Source organism: Ovis aries, chromosome 7, assembly GCF_016772045.2.
Source record: "Ovis aries strain OAR_USU_Benz2616 breed Rambouillet chromosome 7, ARS-UI_Ramb_v3.0, whole genome shotgun sequence".
Taxonomy (NCBI): Eukaryota; Metazoa; Chordata; class Mammalia; order Artiodactyla; family Bovidae; genus Ovis; species Ovis aries.
Window position 1 is genome coordinate 29,051,820 of NC_056060.1, and position 20,501 is coordinate 29,072,320.

Here is a 20,501-nt window from a genome sequence, read left to right on the forward strand (position 1 = left end):
TAGACAGTATTAAAAAGCAGAGACATTACTTTGTCCACAGAGGTCTATATAGTCAAAGCTATGGTTTTTCCAGTAGTCATGTACAGATGTGAGAGTTGGACCATGAAGAAGGCCGAGTGCCGAAGAATTGATGCTTTTGAACTGTGGTGTTGGAGAAGACTCTTGAGAGTCCCTTGAACTGCAAGGAGATCAAACCAGTCAATCCTAAAGGAAATCAACCCTGAATATTCATTGGAAGGACTGATGCTGAAGCTATAATACTTTGGCCACCTGATGTGAAGAGCTGACTCACTGGAAAAGACCCTGATGCTGGGAAAAATAGAAGACAGGAGGAGATGGAGAAGACTGAGGACTAGATGGTTGGATGGCATCATGGGTTCAATGGACATGAATTTGAGCAAACTCCAGGAGATTGTGAAGGACAGAGAAGCCTAGGCATGCTGCAGTCCATGCGGTCATAAAAAGTTGGGCATGACTGAGTGACTGAACCACAAGAAGAAATAAAGAGTAGTAAACACCAGTGAAATAATTCAAGAAAATTGCCCAGAACTGAAATTTTCAAGCTGAAAACTCCACCTGTCTCAGCACAATGTATAAAAACATTCATGCCTAAGACATAGCACATATGACTTTATAATTCTTCGGGCAAAAGAAGTATCTTACATACTCTTACACAGAGGAGATGGAGAGAGAAATAAATAAGGTTGCATAGAAATAGTCAGGAATCAGAGTGACTTTGGGCTTCTCAACAGCATACCAAGCTGCAAGGGAATGAAGCAATACTATCAAGATCTGGAAGGGAAAATATTCCTAAAACAGAATTTATGACTTGCTAAAGAACCAATCAAATGAAAGGAAAGAATGAAGACATTTACAGATATGCATACTGTCTCAAAGAGTCCTGTGGACTCTTCCTTAAAAAAAACGTGCTTCACAAAAATGAGATGGAAACAAAGAAAGACACTGGATCCAGGAAACAAGGGATCTAACAAAGAAGAAAGGTGAAAGGGTCTCTTGGATTATGAGAAGATGATGGATGACAGCCTTGTAACAGGCGTAGAATGAAACTGACCCAGATTATATACATCAGGTGATAAGGGCCTGGAAAAGACTTCAGGGAGAGGAAACTGAAAAACTATTTAGTATGTCTGAACATCTGGCTAAGAAACTAAGAAACTGCCAATGAGTAAAGCACTGAATTAGTGATTAGTACATAGAACACTGAATAAATGAATAAATCAAGACAACTATAATTCACATGAAAACATAGGATCAAGAGGCAACAGTTAAGAACCTTGTATCGACCAGCTGGTTGGTTCAGGATTGAGAAAGGAGTATGGCAGGGCTGTCTGCTGTCACCCTGTTTGTTTAATCTATACACTGAGAACATCATGAGAAATGCTGGACTAGATAAGTTACAAACTGGAATCAAGATAGGTAGGAGAAATATTAACAACCTCGATATGCAGATGATACCACTCTAATGGCAGAGAGTGAGGAGGAACTAAAGAACCTCTTGATGAAGGTGAAGGAAGAGAGAAAAAAAGCTGGCTTAAAACTAAATATTAAAAAAATTAGAACACGGCATCCAGCCCCAGCACTTCATGGCAAATAGAACAGTAAAGGTGGAAGCAGTGATTTCCTCTTCTTGGGCTCTAAAATCACTGTGGATGACTGCAGCCATGAAAACAGAAGACAATTGGTTCTTGGCAGGAAAGCTATGACAAACACAGACAGTGTGTTGAAGAGCAGAGACATCACTCTGCTGACAATGGTCCGTATAGTCAAGGCTTTGGTCCCTCCAGTGGTCACGTATGGTTGTAAGAACTGGACTGTAAAGAAGACAGAACTCCAAAGAACTATTGCCCTCAAACTGTGGTGCTGCAGAAGACTTCTGAGAGTCCCTTGGACAGGAAGGAGATCAAAGCAGTCAATCTTAAAGGAAATCAACCCTGAATACTCTTTGGAAGTACTGATGCTGAAGCTGAAGTTCCAGTAGTTTGGTCACCTGATGCAAACAGTCGACTCACTGGAAAAGTCTCTGATGCTGGGAAAAACTGAGGGCAGAAGGAGAACAGGGTATCAGAGGATGAGATGGCTGGATGGCATCACCCATGCAATGGACATGAACCTGGGCAAACTCCAGGAGATGGTAAGGGACAGGGAAGCCTGAAGTGTTGCAGTCCAGGGGGTCACAAAGAATCGGACATGACTGGGAGACTGAATAACAACACAGGAAAGGTTTACTACCAGAGTTTACTACCTAACAAGGCTGTGTTTTGAGTTTTTATAGTTATTGTAATTTAAACACTGACTGTTCATACAACCAGAATTGCAGTATTATGTGGGAAGATGGAATGAGGAAAAGGGTACACATATTTGATGGAGACAAAGGGAGAAAGATAGCTAAATCTGCATAATCTAGAGTGATAAATCAATAAATAGTACTAAATTTGAGGGAAATCATTAGGTAATACAAAGACATAGAGGTAAAAATCAACCATAAGACATGAAAGTGAGATGATGAAATAAGTAAGAGGCAAGAAAGACTCAGAGGGTTGTTTACATAGCAAAGTATGAAGAATCATTTGAAAGATTGAGTTCAACAAACATTGTAAAATATCACAAAAATAGGAATACTCTTCAAAAACATTTAAAGAGCAGTCCAAAGCTTTTAAAATTTGATGTAATTTTATATTAAAATTCAACTCCTTTTTTGAACAATGAGAAAATAATCCTGGGGGAAAGAAGCACAAAAGATAAAATAATTTTTTAATCCATTGTTCATGTATCAGATAATAATTTTAGGAACTTGCAGAAATTTAAGGAGCAATGGCTAAAATGATTTCATAGTTAATTTAGAGTAATAAATGTATAAGCTTTGATGTTTTATTTTTTGATACAGAAATTATAATTTCTAGGAATTTATCTAAACAAAGTAATAATGAAAAATATACATGAAAATTTACTAGTAAAGATAATAATCAGAATAGTATTTATAATAATTTAAAAAGAAAAAACTTTTTAATAACAGGTTATTGAAAAAGTAACTGTGGTTTCAGACTATGAATTTTAAATCATTATAACTAGATTCAAACACATCTTTATTAATTAAAATAGAAACGAGTACAATCAACACATTTTTGGTAATGAGGTATAAGTTTGTTTATTCCTGTAGCATAAAAAGCCATGCTTTGGGATTTGAAAAACTCTTGGAAAGCATTTTCTGCCTCCTGCTGGTTGTGGAAGCATCTTCCCTACAAAAAGTGGTGGAGATGCTTGAAGAAGTGGTAGCTGGTTGGTGAGCGGTCAGATGAATATGGTGGATGAGGCAAAACTTCTTAGCCCAATTTGTTCCAACTTTTGAAGCATTGGTTGTGTGACATGCGGTCAGGCATTGTTGTGGAGATGAATTAGGCCCATTCTGTTGACCAATGCTAGCTGCAGGCATTGCTGTTTTTTTCAGTGCATCTCACTGGATCTGTTGAGCATACTTCTGAGATGTAATGGTTTTGCCAGGATTCAGAAAGCTGTAGTGGATCAGATGGGCAGCAGATCACCAAACAGTGACCATGACCTTGTTTTGGTGCAAGTTTGGATTTGGGAAGTGCTTTGGAGCTTCTTCTTGGTCCAAGCACTGAGGTGGTCATCGTCATTTGTTGTATAAAATCTACTCTTTGTCGCACGTCATGATCCAATTGAGAAACAGTTCACTGCTATTGTGTGGTATAAGAGAAGATGACTCTTCAAAACAACAATTTTTTGATTTGTGTCCAGCTCATGAGGAACCCACTTAATGAGCTTTTTCACTTTTCCAGTTTGCTTCAAGTACCAAATGACCTTAGAATGGTTGACACTGAGTTCTTCGGCAGTTTATCCTGTCGTTGTAAGAGGATTAGCTTTGATGACTCCTTTCAATTGGTAGTTGTCAATTTCTGATGGCCAGCCACTATGCTCCTCATCCTTGAGGCTCTCATCTCCTTTGCAAAACTTTTTGAACCACCATTACTGTGTATGGTCATTAGCAGTTCCTGGGCCAAATGCATTGATATTGAGAGTTGCCTCCCTGCTTTATGACCCATTTTGAACTTGAATTAAAAAAATTGCTTATATTTGCTTTTTGTCTAACATCAAATTTATAGTCTAAAGTAAATATACAATAAACATCAAGTAATAAGTCATTAGCAAAAAAACATAAAGTAAGACATGCATGAAAATGATGTATCATATAATCACAGTTAAGTATTCCAATCAAATGGAAAAGTTCAACAATGCAAAACTGTAATTACTATTGTACTAATCAAATAGAGACAAATATTCCCAACAAGAATATATTCATATGTAGAATATGAATATGATAAAATCTACATAGCCATTGTATTTTCAAATAGATTTAGTTTTGTGGGAAAGTAAACACATCATAGAAGACTCTTGAGAGTCCCTTGGACTGCAAGGAGATCCAACCAGTCCATTCTGAAGGAGATCAGCCCTGGGATTTCTTTGGAAGGAATGATGCTAAAGCTGAAACTCTAGTACTTTGGCCACCTCATGAGAAGAGTTGACTCATTGGAAAAGGCTCTGATGCTGGGAGGGATTGGGGGCAGGAGGAGAAGGGGATGACAGAGGATGAGATGGCTGGATGGCATCACTGACTCGATGGACCTGAGTCTGAGTGAACTCCAGGAGTTGGTGATGGACAGGGAGGCCTGGCATGCTGCGATTCATGGGGTTGCAAAGAGTCAGACATGACTGAGTGACAGAACTGAACTGAACTGAAACACATCATAATATTATGAGAAAAAAAGGAGATAAACTATATGTATAGTTGAACCAAATTGTGCAAATACAATAAGTACAAATATTTAATGATATGAACTTGAGTGTACAACAAAAGCTCAGGAAATAAAAATAAGGGAATACACCAACACATTAGCAACATGCATCATGGGGCAGAAGAACTATGCTTTTTTTTTGCTACCTTGTACTTTATCATATTGCAAATTTGCAGTAACAGTCAGGTATTCTTATGCCTTATTAAAAATATTTATTTATTTATTTATTTGTTTGGCTGTGCCAGGTCTTGGTTGCGGCACACAGAATTTTGATCTTCGGTATGGCATGTAGGAACTTAATTCCTGATCAGGGACTGAACCTGGGCCCCTGCACTGGGTGTACAGTCTTAGCCACTGAACCCCAGAGAAGTCCCTTATGTTGTTATTTTAAAATTTTCCATTTATTTATCAATGAGGAAAGGAATGGGGGATGAGCAACATAGTGGTGGAGAATCAAGAGCTACAAACTATCATATAAAATAAGCTATGGGATAAAGTACAAGAAACATAGTCAATATTATTTAGAATAACTGAAAATGGAGTATAACTTTTAAAAACTGTGAATCACTATATTGTACATCTGTAACATAGTACTGCACATCAACTTTACTTCAATAAATAAAAAAATAAAAATTCCCATTTATCTCTATGCCTTATCCCCTTTTATTTATCACAGGAAAATATTTAAAAGTATTCCATGTGTATCTTTTGTCTATGTCCTTGCAAATGTATTATTATTTTATGTTCCTGTATTTTTTATTTATTTCAATGGTGCTTTTATTCATTCAGCACTTTGCTACCATTTGTACATTGACAGTAAAATATGAAGGGATTTGAAACTTGAGGAGCAGACAGGGAATAAAATGGTCATTATGGAGAATGGGTAGAGAATTTTTCTAGTGAAATGTAAGACTGTCAGGTCTTGTGAGGAACTTGCTGAAGTAGAATAAAATAATTTCTGTGTTTAAATATCTTATGGTAACACACAGGTTAATTCACAATCAACATTATGGTAATCCTAAAGCTTTACTTGCCTTTTCTAAAAATAATCTACACATGCTGGAGAGCTGACCTCACAACTTCAAGTTTTAGAAGCATCTTTTGCCAAAATTCCAGTCTCCTATCTCTGAAGTTCCCTTTCTTTCACCCTCATAGGCTTAATCACATTATTTATTTACACTGCTTTTGTAGAAGCAAAATTGCCCGATGGTAGTGAATGGATGTGAACATAGATATGCTGGGCATAGAACAAATTACTGTGAAAAGAGTCCTATCAGAGGGGGATGGAAAGTAACCATGTCCATCATAAATGATATCAAACTATCTAGAAATCAAAATAGTTTGTCACAATTATACAATCATTTCAATTTTAATCTTTTACTATTTTCCTAGCTCATTTTCAAATCTTTTCCTAGCTCATTTCCAAAACTTTTACTATTTACGTCACTCATTGTAAAAGACCCTGATGCTGGGAAAGGTTGAAGGCAGGAGGAGAAGGGGATGACAAAGGATGAGATGGCTGGATGGCATCACCGACTCAATGGACATGAGTTTGGGTAAACTCCGGGAGTTGGTGATGGACAGGGAGGCCTGGCGTGCTGCAGTCCATGGGGTCTCAAAGAGTCAGACACTTTCTTAGCACATGTTAGATTCTTAATAATGCTTAATAAGGGGCTTCCCTGGTGGGCTTCCATGGTAGCTCAGCTGGGTAAAGAATCTAGCTGTAATGCAGGAGAGCCTGGCTCAATTCCTGGGTCAGGAAGATCCCCTGGAGAAGGGATAGGCTACCCACCCTAGTATTCTTGGGCTTTCCTGGTGGCTCAGTCAAGAATTCGCCCGCAATGCGAGAGACCTGGGTTTGATCCCTGGGTGGGAAGATTCCCTGGAGGAGGACATGGAAACCCACTCCAGTATTCTTGCCTGGAAAATCCAATGGACAGAGGAGCCTGGTGGGCTACAGTCCATGGGGTTGCAAAGAGTCAGACACAATTGAGTGACTAAGTACAAGCATAATGCTTAATAAAACAAGAAATGAGCATTTAAGGGATTTCTAAGCATTTGGTACATATTGATAAGCCATAAAATCATCAAATATCTGAAAGAAAAATGTGAAACACATACAGTTACTGACGGGTATAACTGCTAACAGTTCATATTACAGTACTGGCATTAACAGTGTTCAGAGACAATTTGATGAAGAACATGGGAGGGAAAAATGGTAACTTAATAGAGGAGTTTACTTCTTTCACAGAAGTAGGGTGATTTTCTTTTTCATTTTTTGTAACTGTAAAATTTCAAAAATCCAAGTTACACTATTCTCATTAATTCAGAATTGCCACACTAATCCTAACATTTGACCCCTAATCCTAATAAAATATAATACAGTTAATAGAGTAAAAATAACAAGATCTTTCTTTAATATTTAAAATACATTTAGACTTTGACAATGATAAACAGTTGTAACCTGAAGCCTTGGGATAATTTGTTTCCTTCTCAGCAAGTTAACTTCCTAATTGGTAAAAAAAAAAAAGAGGCTAGATTAGATAATCTCTAAAGGAAATTTTCCCTTCCATTTCTGATGGAAATGCACCTGATCATGGAGACCATCAGGGACTGTACTTTGAAAGTGAAAGTGTCAGTTGCTCAGTCATGTCCAACTCTTTTCAGGCTGCAATGGACTGCAGCCTGCCAGGCTCCTCTGTCCATGGAATTTTCCAGGCAAGACTAATGGAGTGGGCTGCCATTCCCTTCTCCAGGAGATCTTCCTGGCCCAGGGGTTAAACCCAGGTCTCTTGCATTGCAGGCAGATTCTTCACTGTCTGAGTTACCAGGGAAAACAAAAGTAAACTTTTTGACAAACAATTTCCTTTTTAATATAGCTTACTTTATTCTTTTAGTGAGCTCAACAAAGTAGTCATAACTTTTGTAATTAATTTTAAATGCTTTCATACCCATCAGAAGTTTAATTTTTTCACAAAGCAGTATCATCAGTGTATCTGAGAATTTCTAAAAATTGATTGTATAACCAGCATATCATGGCATTGTTTATTTTCCTCCTTTAGATGCCTGTATTTTGAGAAATATTCTAAATTCTTACCTCTAAGAGATAGGGCTCCATTTGATCCAAGGTTTTTCCAAGATGCTTCTCTGGATCTAAACCTGCCAAGAAAAGTCAAATATTTTTTTACATAACTATTAAACCAGAGGTTTTAAAACACATTTCCATTCCCTTGGTTCCTCTTTGCCTAGGAAACTAGTGCATATATATTTTAAATTGCGTTGATCCTAAAGTAAAATTTAGTTTGCTAGTATTTATTTTTCTATTCCCCTTGGGTAACTGCTTTTCTTGCTCCTGAAAAATAAGCTTCATTCCAATTCATTTTAATTGCACTTCATCAACTACTAGATGTATTGTTTCAATCCCTTTTTAATTTTTGAGGAACTATAATTAGGATAGGAAAAAACTATCATTTCAAAGATATGAAATTTGAATCCAAGGCATTTTAATTATTATAATTTGTTTTTACTCATGGAGACAACAGTGAGAATTTTTCTGACACACCTATTTTGTATAAATTTCAAACTTACTTGGAGAATAAAAGTAGAAAACAAGACAGTGGTAGACTGTAAGCCTATATAATTAATTCACTTAATAACATATGAACAGAAATATTACCAAATTAAATGACAGCTTATTTTAATGACCACTTGTGTGACAGTGTTTTCTAAGAAAAAAAGAAACACTGAAAAATCATTACAGTACCAGTAGCATATGCATAATCTCTGATGAAAGTTCCAACTGATAATAGCAGAGTTTATGTGAGTGATGGGGTATAGGTAGACTACTGTGGACAACATGAACTCTTCCCACATTCCAAAATTCATCTTTCAGGGGAAAAAAAATCATATGCCACAATTCAGCTATGAAATGAAAGAACTCATTTTAGATATTTACATCCATAGTATTTGTAGTAACTTAAGCTTATTTAAATATGCTATTTTTATATTTTTATTGGTTTAAACCATTTAGCTTATTGAGTATACAAACTGAGTAACAATTTTCTGCTTCTAGCTGGATGCCTGTTTTGGTAACATGATATTTGTTATAATCACATACAGGATAATAAAAGGGAAGTCAGATAAAGATTGAGGATTCTTACAAGGTAAAGCCAAAGCAAACAACTCACATTAGTAGCACTAGGTAAATTAAGTCAACTCCCTTCATGGCACCCTTATTGTGGTGTATTCACTAAAAGCAAAATTTCAGTTGGCTGGCTAAACACATTGATGAAGCAATCACTGACTTATTCTAGTCTCTATTCATGTAGAACACTTTTTAAAGTTTAAAATGAATAAGTAAATGAAATATTTTGAGACAAACACTTATGTAATCATCACTCAGATTTAATAAACATTAATATCTTGCCATATTTCCTCCACAACTTTAAGAAATAAACACCATAATAGAATTTCATAGTATTTCTACCCCTAATTAATCTATTTTCCTTAGTCTTTCAACATGAGTAACCACTCTTATCGAGTATTTCCCAACTATGCTTTTATAATTTTATTACAAGTGTACATATCCAAAACAATATTTGATATTATTCATGTATATCAAATTTTAACATGAATGATAACTTTTGTTTTTTTCCAGTTCCCTTTGTTAATGAAAGATTTATTTATATTGATTACTGTGGCTCTGGTCCATCCATCTTTACTGTTCTATTTCATTATGGAATTTACATACCCATTTTCCAGTAGGTGGACAGCTGGGCAATGCCTTATTTCTAATGTCTGTTTTTCTACTAGGAAGAACTTTCTATGCTGCATTAAATATGCATATATGTAAAATTACCATGATAGTGTAGAAAAACTATAATATAATTGCTATTTTATATATATATATTTATATCTATATATGTAATCTTCACGTCTACTATATATTGCCAAATTGCTCTCCAAAGAAGTATTGTTACTTTGTACTTTCACTATCAAGGAAATATATCCCTAGTTCCCATAATATGAAAACAGTTTAATATCAGATTTTTCATCTTTGCCAATCTGATATACACAGACATAAAAAATGTTTTGGATACTTGTACTAATTTTTAACTTATGATTACTATTAAAAATAAGCACTTTTCCATATTTCATTGCCCATTCATTCAGGTTTTCACTTCCGTGAACTGCTTATTAAAATCATTTGGTTTTTTAAATGTTGTTTTCCCTTTTATTTGATGATTCATTGTTCTTGATATATTCTGAATGCTAATCCTTCATCATATGGGCACAGTAAACATTTTTCTAACCAGTGGCTTGTTATTACACTTTTTTATTGGGGGAAGGTCTTTTGATAAACATAAAAATTTTAACCTTATAGTAGTCAAAAGAATTGTTACTTAAAAATGTTTTTCCTTTCTTTGTAATAAATTCTTTCCTTCCCCAAGGAAATAATGTGAGTCTTTTATATTTTCCTTTTGAAGTTTTAAAACTTTGTATTCACATTGAGATATTCAACTTATGTAGAATTTACTTTCAGTTATCATAGCTAGAGTGTTATAATTTTATCTCTTATTTATGGGTAAAGTATTATTTATGGAATCCTTCTCCTACCTCTGCCAAACACAGCATTTCTATCAGTTCAGTTCAGTCGCTTAGTCGTGTCTGACTCTTTCCAACCCCATGAACCATAGCACGCCAGGTCTCCCTGTCCATCACCAACTGCCGGAGTCTACCCAAACCCATGTCCACTGAGTCAGTGATGTCATCCAACCATCTCATCCTCTGTTGTCCCCTTCTCCTCCTGCCCTCAATCTTTCCCAGCATCAGGGTTTTATCAAATGAGTCAGCTCTTCGCATAAGGTGGCCAAAGTATCGGAGTTTCAGCCTTAACATCAGTCCTTCCAATGAACATACAGGACTGATCTCCTTTAGAATGGACTGGTTGGATCTCCTTGCTGTCCAAGGGACTCTCAAGAGTCTTCTCCAACATCACAGTTCAAAAGCATCAATTCTTCAGCGCTCAGCTTTCTTTAGAGTCCAACTCTCACATCCATACATGACTAGTGGAAAAACCATAGCCTTGACTGGATGGACCTTTGTTGGCAAAGTCTCTATTTTTTAATATGCTCTCTAGGTTGGTCATAGCTTTTTTTCCAAGGAGCAAGTGTCTTCTAATTTCATGGCTGCAGTCACCATCTGCAGTGATTTGGAGCCCCCCCAAATAAAGTCTCTCACTGTTTCCATTGTTTTCCCATCTATTTGCCATGAAGTGATGGGACTGGATGCCATGATCTTAGTTTTGCAAAATAAGATATTATACTTATTTTTTTTTAAATAACTAAATAGAATTTTCTTTTTTTTTTAAATTTTAAAATCTTTAATTCTTACATGCTTTCCCAAACATGAACCCCCCTCCCACTTCCCTCCCCATAACATCTCTCTGGGTCATCCCCATGCACCAGTCCCAAGCATGCTGTGTCCTGCGTCAGACATAGACTGGCGATTCAATTCTTACATGATAGTATATATGTTAGAATGCCATTCTCCCAAATCATCCCACCCTCTCCCCCTGAGTCCAAAAGTCCGTTATACACATCTGTGTCTTTTTTCCTGTCTTGCATACAGGGTCGTCATTGCCATCTTTTTAAATTCCATATATATGTGTTAGTATACTGTATTGGTGTTTTTCTTTCTGGCTTACTTCACTCTGTATAATCGGCTCCAGTTTCATCCATCTCATCAGAACTGATTCAAATGAATTCTTTTTAATGGCTGAGTAATACTCCATTGTGTATATGTACCACAGCTTTCTTATCCATTCATCTGCTGATGGACATCTAGGTTGTTTCCATGTCCTGGCTATTATAAACAGTGCTGTGATGAACATTGGGGTTACATGTGTCTCTTTCAATTCTGGTTTCCTCGGTGTGTATGCCCAGCAGTGGGATTGCTGGGTCATAAGGTAGTTCTATTTGCGATTTTTTAAGGAATCTCCACACTGTTCTCCATAGTGGCTGTACTAGTTTGCATTCCCACCAACAGTGTAAGAGGGTTCCCTTTTCTCCACACCCTCTCCAGCATTTATTGCTTGTAGATTTTTGGATCGCAGCCATTCTGACTGGTGTGAAGTGGTACCTCATTGTGGTTTTGATTTGCATTTCTCTAATAATGAGTGATGTTGAGCATCTTTTCATGTGTTTATTAGCCATCCGTATGTCTTCTTTGGAGAAATGTCTATTTAGTTCTTTGGCCCATTTTTTGATTGGGTCGTTTATTTTTCTGGAATTGAGCTGCATAAGTTACTTGTATATTTTTGAGATTAGTTGTTTGTCAGTTGCTTCGTTTGCTATTATTTTCTCCCATTCCGAAGGCTGTCTTTTCACCTTGCTTATAGTTTCCTTTGTTGTGCAGAAGCTTTTAATTTTAATTAGATCCCATTTGTTTATTTTTGCTTTTATTTCCAGAATTCTGGGAGGTGGATCATAGAGGATCCTGCTGTGATTTATGTCTGAGAGTGTTTTGCCTATGTTCTCCTCTAGTTTTATAGTTTCTGGTAAACACACAAAATTGTGACCTTGTTAATTCTGCTGTTCAATCTTCTATGACCTTACTAATATTTTATTTACATGAACTATTATTTCAAATAAAGGGGTGGTATAACCTCTCAGTACGATTTTGGTTTTAATAGTTTGTTATAATTCTGTCAGTTTTGTTTTATATGCTTGAGAAATAAGTTGTCACATACAAATTCATAATTTCTAAAACTTTTGAGAGTATTATTCCTTTATCAAGAAGTGGTGAGCTTTTCATCTCCACATAAGACTTTTATCATACATTCTATTTATCAACATTATAATATCAGCTTTCTTTTGTTAATATTTTTCTGATTTATATATAACCAGGGTTTGAAAAATTTTGTTCTATCTTATAAATACAAGTTCACAGAATTGAGCTTAAATATTTTACATTTTTTATATTCTACATTTTTTTTTCTGGACCTGTTTCTGTCACCTTATTGTGGACTTCTTGTTATATTAAACTTTATATATCATTTTTCCTTTGCCACTTTCTGCCTCATACCAAAAAATAAACAAACAAACAAAAAAGATCAAAACAGTGTTTTGTTTGTTTTCTCGGCTGATTAGAAAGCTGTATACTAGATTCCTACTCTTTCAGTAATCACTGGTAATTTTTAACACACATTCAAAACCACAGAAAAGTGTTAGTCACTCAGTCAGGTCCAGCTCTTTGCGATCTCCATAGACTGCAGCCCTCCAGGGTCCTCTGTCCAGGGAACTTTCTAGGCAGAATACTGGAGTGGCTATCCATTCCCTTTTCCAGGGGATTTTTCTGACCTAGGAACTGCCTTCTGGGTGAATTATTTTTTTCTGCTTCACTCATTCTCTCTTTGACTTGGTTCATCTAGAGTTTATTCTGCCCACTGAATATTTTGTTTTTTAAATGACCATATTTCACTGCTGAAATTTCTAATTGTCTCTTTTCACATCATACAGTTTTGAGTGATTTAGTTTTCTAACTGATAGCTTTTTTTTTTTTTTTTTTAGTGGATGCTTTATTTTTATCTTTTTTCAGGTTCTCCCTCATAGAGGGCTATAATTGTCCAATTACTTTTGCCTATTTCCTGACCCTTGGTAGTACAGCCCCACAACTTCAGTTCTGAACTATTTTGTATTCTATTCACTCCTAATTCACAGTGATGTTTATAATGCTTTCAGTCTCTCATGACTGAATCTATGAATTTATGTTTTGTGTTCTTAATAAGGATCTGGGAGTAAATAAATGCCTATCTAAGACGCATGAAAAGTATTTTAAGAGCACATGGCTTTATATAGGTGGGCATTGAAAGATCAAATCCAGAGTCTTCCCATTTTCCTTGCAGTCTTTAAATTCACTGCAAAATCATCAGGCCCCAGGTCTGGACTATTAGAGAAATATCTGTTATATCTCATTTCAAAGATGGCTATATTCCATGACATACCAGTAAAGTGATTTGGCTTGCCTTTAGATAAGAGAGTCAGTAAAATATGTAAACATAAGTCACATTGAGAACATTTTTTCCAGATGAACCCATATTCATCATAGAAGCATACCATGGTAAAAATTAGTTGATTATTTCAAGATTTTTATATATTCAGAGAAATATTTTCAATTTATTTATTCCTAGGATAAGCACTGAAAATTCTATGGAGCTGAAACAATTAGAATAAATAAAACTTTAAAGCTTTGGGGGGCGGTCCTAATATGGTGGAGGAATAGGATGGGAGACCACTTTCTCCCCCGCAAATTCATCGAAAGATCATTTGGACGCTGAGCAAATACCACAAAACAACTTCTGAACACTCGCAGAGGACACCAGGCACCCAGAAAGGCAGCCATTGTCTTCAAAAGGAGGTAGGACAAAATATGACAGATAAAAAGAGAGACAAAAGAGTTAGGGACAGAGATCCATCCTGGGGAGGGAGTCTTAAAAAAGAAGTTTCCAAACACAAGGAAACCCTCTCATCGGTGGGTCTGTGGGGAGTTTTGGAATCTCAGAGGCAACATAACCAGGAGGAAAAAATAAATGAATAAAACCCACAGATTAAGTGCCTAACTGCAACTCCCAGCAGAGAAGTAGCCTAGACACTCGCATCAGCCACCAGAAAGCTGGGGCTGAACAGGGAGGCGCTGGCTGCACTGCTTAGGGTAAGGACCGGGCCCGAATGCCGTGAGGGCAATCTGAGGGAGCTAACATGAAATAGTAACCCAAACTGTGGGATAGCCAGAGAGGGGAAAAAAAAAAAAGAAGAGACAGAGAGAACTTTCCTGCAAAAAGCTCTAACCTAAAGCACTGCCAGGCCACTTACAGAACAAAGGACTGAGCGAATACCAGAAGAGAGTCAGCCAGCTGTGGACCAGCTGATCCCCTGCTGGAGACAGGGAGGCAGGCTGGTGACAGCTAGAGCCTGAAGGAAAGGGGCAAACTCAGCCCCAGAGACAGCATCCCCTAGCAGACTGTGAGCAGGTTCCCAGTTGCTAACCAAGTCTTCCTGGGAACCCGGACGGTTGACATCTGTCAGGAAGGTCGCAGCCAGAGATGAGTGCCTCAGAAGAGACAACGGCACACCTGAGACAGTGCTCCCACTGCGCACCCAGGACACCGAGCAGCTGGGACCTGGACAAGGTGATAAGACTTACCGCCCAGCTGGGAAGAGTACGCTCGCCAAGCTTCTGATCGCCTGAGCTGCTTGGGCCTGGGAAGGGCACAAAATGCAGGCCCAACTGAGTCTGTGCCCTTGTGCAGTACCCGAGAACCTGAATCTGAGTGGCGTAGATCTGGGAAGTGCATGCAACTCAGGGCCCACTTCCCTGGCAGAGCAACCTGGAGCCTGAACAGTGTAGACCGGAAAGGCACACAGGCCGTGAGTGGGAGGCAAACCCAGTGTGGCCCAGGCACTGTGAGCACTTCCCACACATGCCAGTGATATTTGTTTCCAGTGTTCCTCCCTTCCCGCAGCACAACTGAACAAGTGAGCTTAAATAAATGACCACCTTCGCCCCCTTGTGTCAGGGTGGAAGTTAGATACTGAAGAGATTTGCTAACAGAGGAAGCCAAAATAAACAAAGAGGGAACAGCTTTGGAAGTGACAGGTGCAACAGATTAAAACCCTATAGTTAACACTGGCTACACTGGAAGGGACCTATAGACCTTGAGAAGAAGTAAAAGATGGAACAAGGAACTATGTGAAACTGAACTGCCACACACTGCCCACAACAGCACCAGAGAAATTCCTAGTCATAGTTTATTATCATTTTTAAATTAAAAAAATTTTATTTTATGTTCTTTATTACTCCTTTAATTTTCATTTTGAAACCTACTATTACCTTGAAAAAAAAAGGCCCTATTTTTAAGGCAAATTTCATATTTTTTTATATGACTTTCACAATTTTGTTTTGCTTTTTTAATATTGTATTTTTGAGAGTCTAACATCTACTCTAGATTTTTAATCTTTGCTTTTTGGTATTTGTTATCAATTCTGTACTTTAAGAAACCAAAATTAGTACCCATTTTAGCTTAGGAGTGTGATTATTGGCTTGATTGCTCTCTCCCCTTTTGACACTCCTTTTTCCTCCCCCAGGCTCCCTCTATCTCCTCCCTCCCCCTTCTCTTCTCTACTTTGAGAATCTCTCTGGGTTTTCTGGGCTGTGGAGAAAACTTAGGGAACTGATCACAGGCTAGATTAGTCTCTCTCCTTTTGGCTGCCCCTCCTCTCCTCCTGGTCACCTCTATCTCCTTCCTTCCTCTTCTCTGTGGAACTCTGTGAACCTCTCTGAGTGTTCCAGACTGTGTACACAAATAGGGAATTGATTACTGGCTAGACTGGTCTCTCCCCTTTTGATTCCCCCCCTTCTCCTCCTGGTCACCTCTATCTCCCCCCTCCCTCTTCTCTTCTTCACGTAACTCTGTGAACCTCTCTGGGTGTCCCTCAGTGTGGAGAATCTTTTCACCATTAACCTAGATGTTTTATCATTGGAGCTGTATCGATGGAGAAGTCTTGAGGCTACTATAAGAATAAGACTGAAAGCTGGAGGCAGGAGGCCTAAATCTAAAACTTGAGAACACCAGAAAACTCCTGAATTCAGGGACCATCAATTGACAAAAACTCAACCAAAAGCCTCCATACCTACACTGAAACCAAGTTCCATCCAAGAGCCAACAAGTTTCAGAGCAAGACATATTAAACTAATTCTCCAACAAAGCAGGAACATAACCCTGAGCACAAAAATACAGGTGGCCAAAAGTCACATCAAACCCAGAGGCACCTTAAAACTCACTACTGGACACTTCATTGCACTCCAGAGAGAAGAAATCCAGCTCCACCTACCAGAACACCGACGTGAGCTTCCCTAACCAGGAAAACTTGACAAGCCACTTGTCCAATACCACCCACAGGGTGGCTAACAAACACATGAAAAGATGCTCAACATCACTCATTATCAGAGAAATGCAAATCAAAACCACAATGAGGTACCATCTCATGCAGGTCACAATGGCTGCTATCAAAAAGTCTACAAACAATAAATGCTGGAGAGGGTGTGGAGAAAAGGGAACCCTCTTACACTGTTGGTGGGAATGCAAACTAGTACAGCCACTATGGAGAAGAGTGTAGAGATTCCTTAAAAAACTGGAATAGAATTGCCATATGACCCAGCAATCCCACTGCTGGGCATACACACTGAGGAAACCAGAATTGAAAGAGACACGTGTACCCCAATGTTCATCACAGCACTGTTTATAATAGCCAGGACATGGAAGCAACCTAGATGTCCATCGGCAGATGAATGAATAAGAAAGCTGTGGTACATCTACACAGTGGAATATTACTCAGATATTAAAAAGAATGCATTTGAATCAGTTTTAATAAGGTGGATGAAACCGGAGCCTATTATACAGAGCGAAATAAATCACAAAGAAAAAAACCAATACAGTATATTAATGCACATACATGGAATTTAGAAAGATGGTAACGATGACCCTATATGCGAGACAGCAAAAGACACAGATGTAAACAATAAACTGTTGGACTCTGGGAGAAGGCGAGGGTGGGCTGATTTGAGAGAATAGCATTGAAACATGTATATTACCATATGTGAAACAGATCGCCAGTCCAGGTTCAATGCATGAGGCAGTGTGCTCAGGGCTGGTGCACTGGGATGACCCTGAGGGATGGGATGGGGAGGGAGGTGGGAGGGAGGTTCAGGATGGGGAACTAATGTACACCCATGGCTGATTCACGTGAATATAGGGCAAAAACCACCACAATATTGTAAAGTAATTAGCTTCTAATTAAAAAAAAAACTTTAAAGCTTTAAGGAAGATTTTCATATATTTTTCTGAAACACATTACATATCATTTCACTAGGAAAAATAGCTAAAATAAAAGCAGTACATTTTTTTCTAGAGCTAATAATGAAATACGCTGCATGTATAAGTCTTTATATTTTGGCAATAGGGTCTACATCATGTTTGGTGAGGATGGTAGGTGTTATTTTCAGCCACAGTCTGATGATTTAGATATTTCACACAGGGCAGACCAATCAGTAATGACACTTCACATACACACATCAGTAGATTATTCCAATGGACATGTAATCCCAAGGAAACATGGGACCTGAGAAACAAGCAATTTTGACACATCGTAAATATATCAGAGATTATGTCTGGTGACTTTGGTAGGCATCCTTGGCCTACCAAATAATTTAGCAATTTTTATTATATCTCATGAGACGATACTATTTAAATAGGCTAAATTTCATTTCCAAAAAAATCTAAGTTTTAATGATGAAATAGCTTGTCTAGATTTCACACAATAGTGTACATATTTATCTCAATTAATCTTTCTACTTTAAATTAACACTATATATAATACACATTTGTTACTGTGGTTGGTAATGTCTACTCAAGTCCTTTTCTTCTGATGCTGGTTACTCAGCCCAAGTGCAATCTGTCTTTGCTTTCATTTTTCTGTTCATTATAAAGTGACAAATTACTGGGGATCTCATGATCCTTATCCATAAGACATACACTTCAAATTGTTTTTACAAAATATTTTCTTGGATTAGATCCAGAGATCCCTAGCAATTCAAGCTCCTGACCTTGAGAAATCAATGGCCTAAAGACACCCTCATCTCTGAGATCTCTTCTAAACTGGTATACCATCACACGTGGGATGATGCTAGTCAGGGATGTGGTAGGAAGATTATTCATACTACCCTGGAATATACTCAGATATGGAACTTTTCTCAAGAAATTTTTTACTGCCTAAAACACTGATGTTTCCATAAATACTAAACTATATGCAAATGAAAACTCTTTGTAACTTATTTTTATAAATATAATAAATGAATATTTAATTTTCTTACACATTTTTTTCACAAGTTTCTTCATTTAGAAACATCTTAGCATTGTATGTACAATCTTTATGATATTTAATTTCTCTAAATGGAAGAAGACAGTTATTAAGATAATTTTAAAACAAGGATCTGGAGAGACAGATCACTTCAACATAAAAAACAAACCTGTTAGCTTATCTATAATTATGAAGCTCAAAGATGTTAATTTTTATCTCATGTATTTTGGTTTTGGTATTTTCTAACTAGATGATATGCACAGAGAATTCTGACATTTAAGATCCTTCATAAGTGAGAATGGAAGGGCAGGGTCATATTAGTATCAATAAAATACATTTATCACTGGATTTATGATTTGAGTACTTTAGCGAGAAATATTTTAAATAATAAAGTCAATGTTTGAGTTAACAGTTAACACAAAGCTTAACAAAATAAATAACTTCTTAGTTTATTTGTTTTATCAACAAGAATTCATTTATATTTCTAAGCTCAGCTAAAGAAAGATGCCAATATACTGTTATATTTGCTCTCAAATGACTCACTATATAGAACCATTTTAGAATATATGAATATATAACAATACCTCAGTAATTTTAAGATCCATCTTATACATTCATTCTATTTTCAATTTTTAAGCAGTAGGCATTTAACTGGTAAGTGTAGCCAGTCCAAAGTCATAATCTTCTCTTTCTTTGAATAAATGCTAGTATCTAGACCCAATACAATTTCAGTATAATTTGAAATCTCTATCCTAATCTTTGTAATGTCATCATTCCCATTTTATTTTATACAATGTTAGAAACCTTTGAGGGACTGTGAAAAGCCTATGAAAAAGCCACAATGGTTCACGGGCTTTTTCAATGCAATTCAACTTTATCTAAAAGCTTCAATTTATCCTAGTTTTTGAAAAAAATGTTTCTTTTTCAGATTCATTCAATTTAGGTGTCTCTTCTCTAGTGAAGGCTGGGTCATGAAAGGACATAAACTGTGCTTCACCAAAACCCTAACAGTCTGTTCAATTTATCTCCTGAATCAGTCAGTTGTGGAATGTGTTTCAGTGTTTCTAGTTCCCTTATGAAAACCTTTATAATCATTGAGATACTAATATTTAATAACATTTATATAAATGCAAACATCAAAAAATATTAATAACAAAAGTGAAAATGAAATTCACTCAGTCATGTCCAATTCTTTGTGATCCCAAGGACTATACAGTCCATGGAATTCTCTAGGCCAGAATACTGGAGTGAGTAGCCTTTCCCTTCTCCAGGGGATCTTCCCAACCCAGGAATCGAACTGGGGTCTCCTGCATTGCAGGCGATTCTTTACCAACAGAGCTATCAGGGAAGCTCAATATTAATAAATTAATAAATACATTAATAAGTTAAAGTTATTAACAAAATTTTCTCCAAAGTATAAAAAAAATTACCATAAATCCTGACACCTCAGCATTTAATCATGTATTATAGACATTCCTTGATGGAAGCTGGGTGGATGAATAAACCCACAACAAGACCTAGGCACTAGATAACTCCATGCAGAATTAAGAAATTAATTAGGAGGAAGAGCCATAATTTGCAGAGCTGACATATATTTTACTTTACTTGCATGTATCAATGGGAAGCAATTACAATTCAATTAAAATATTCAATTTTATTACTTTACTGACTGACCTTGAAGTTAATGCCTGTTTTATTTAATTGCATCATCTATGAATAAATGTTAACCCTACAATGTTATGCCCCATTATTT

General features: G+C 36.9%; 1 protein-coding gene across 1 annotated transcript in view; it reads right to left on the reverse strand.

The window, feature by feature from the left end:
• Positions 1–20,501, reverse strand: part of DPH6 (diphthamine biosynthesis 6) — a 192,586-nt gene that overhangs the window by 29,587 nt on the left and 142,498 nt on the right. Inside the window, exon 6 of the mRNA XM_004010428.5 lies at positions 7,930–7,991. Within this exon, the coding sequence (XP_004010477.1) occupies positions 7,930–7,991 (62 nt within the window). The remainder of the gene's footprint in view (positions 1–7,929; positions 7,992–20,501) is intronic.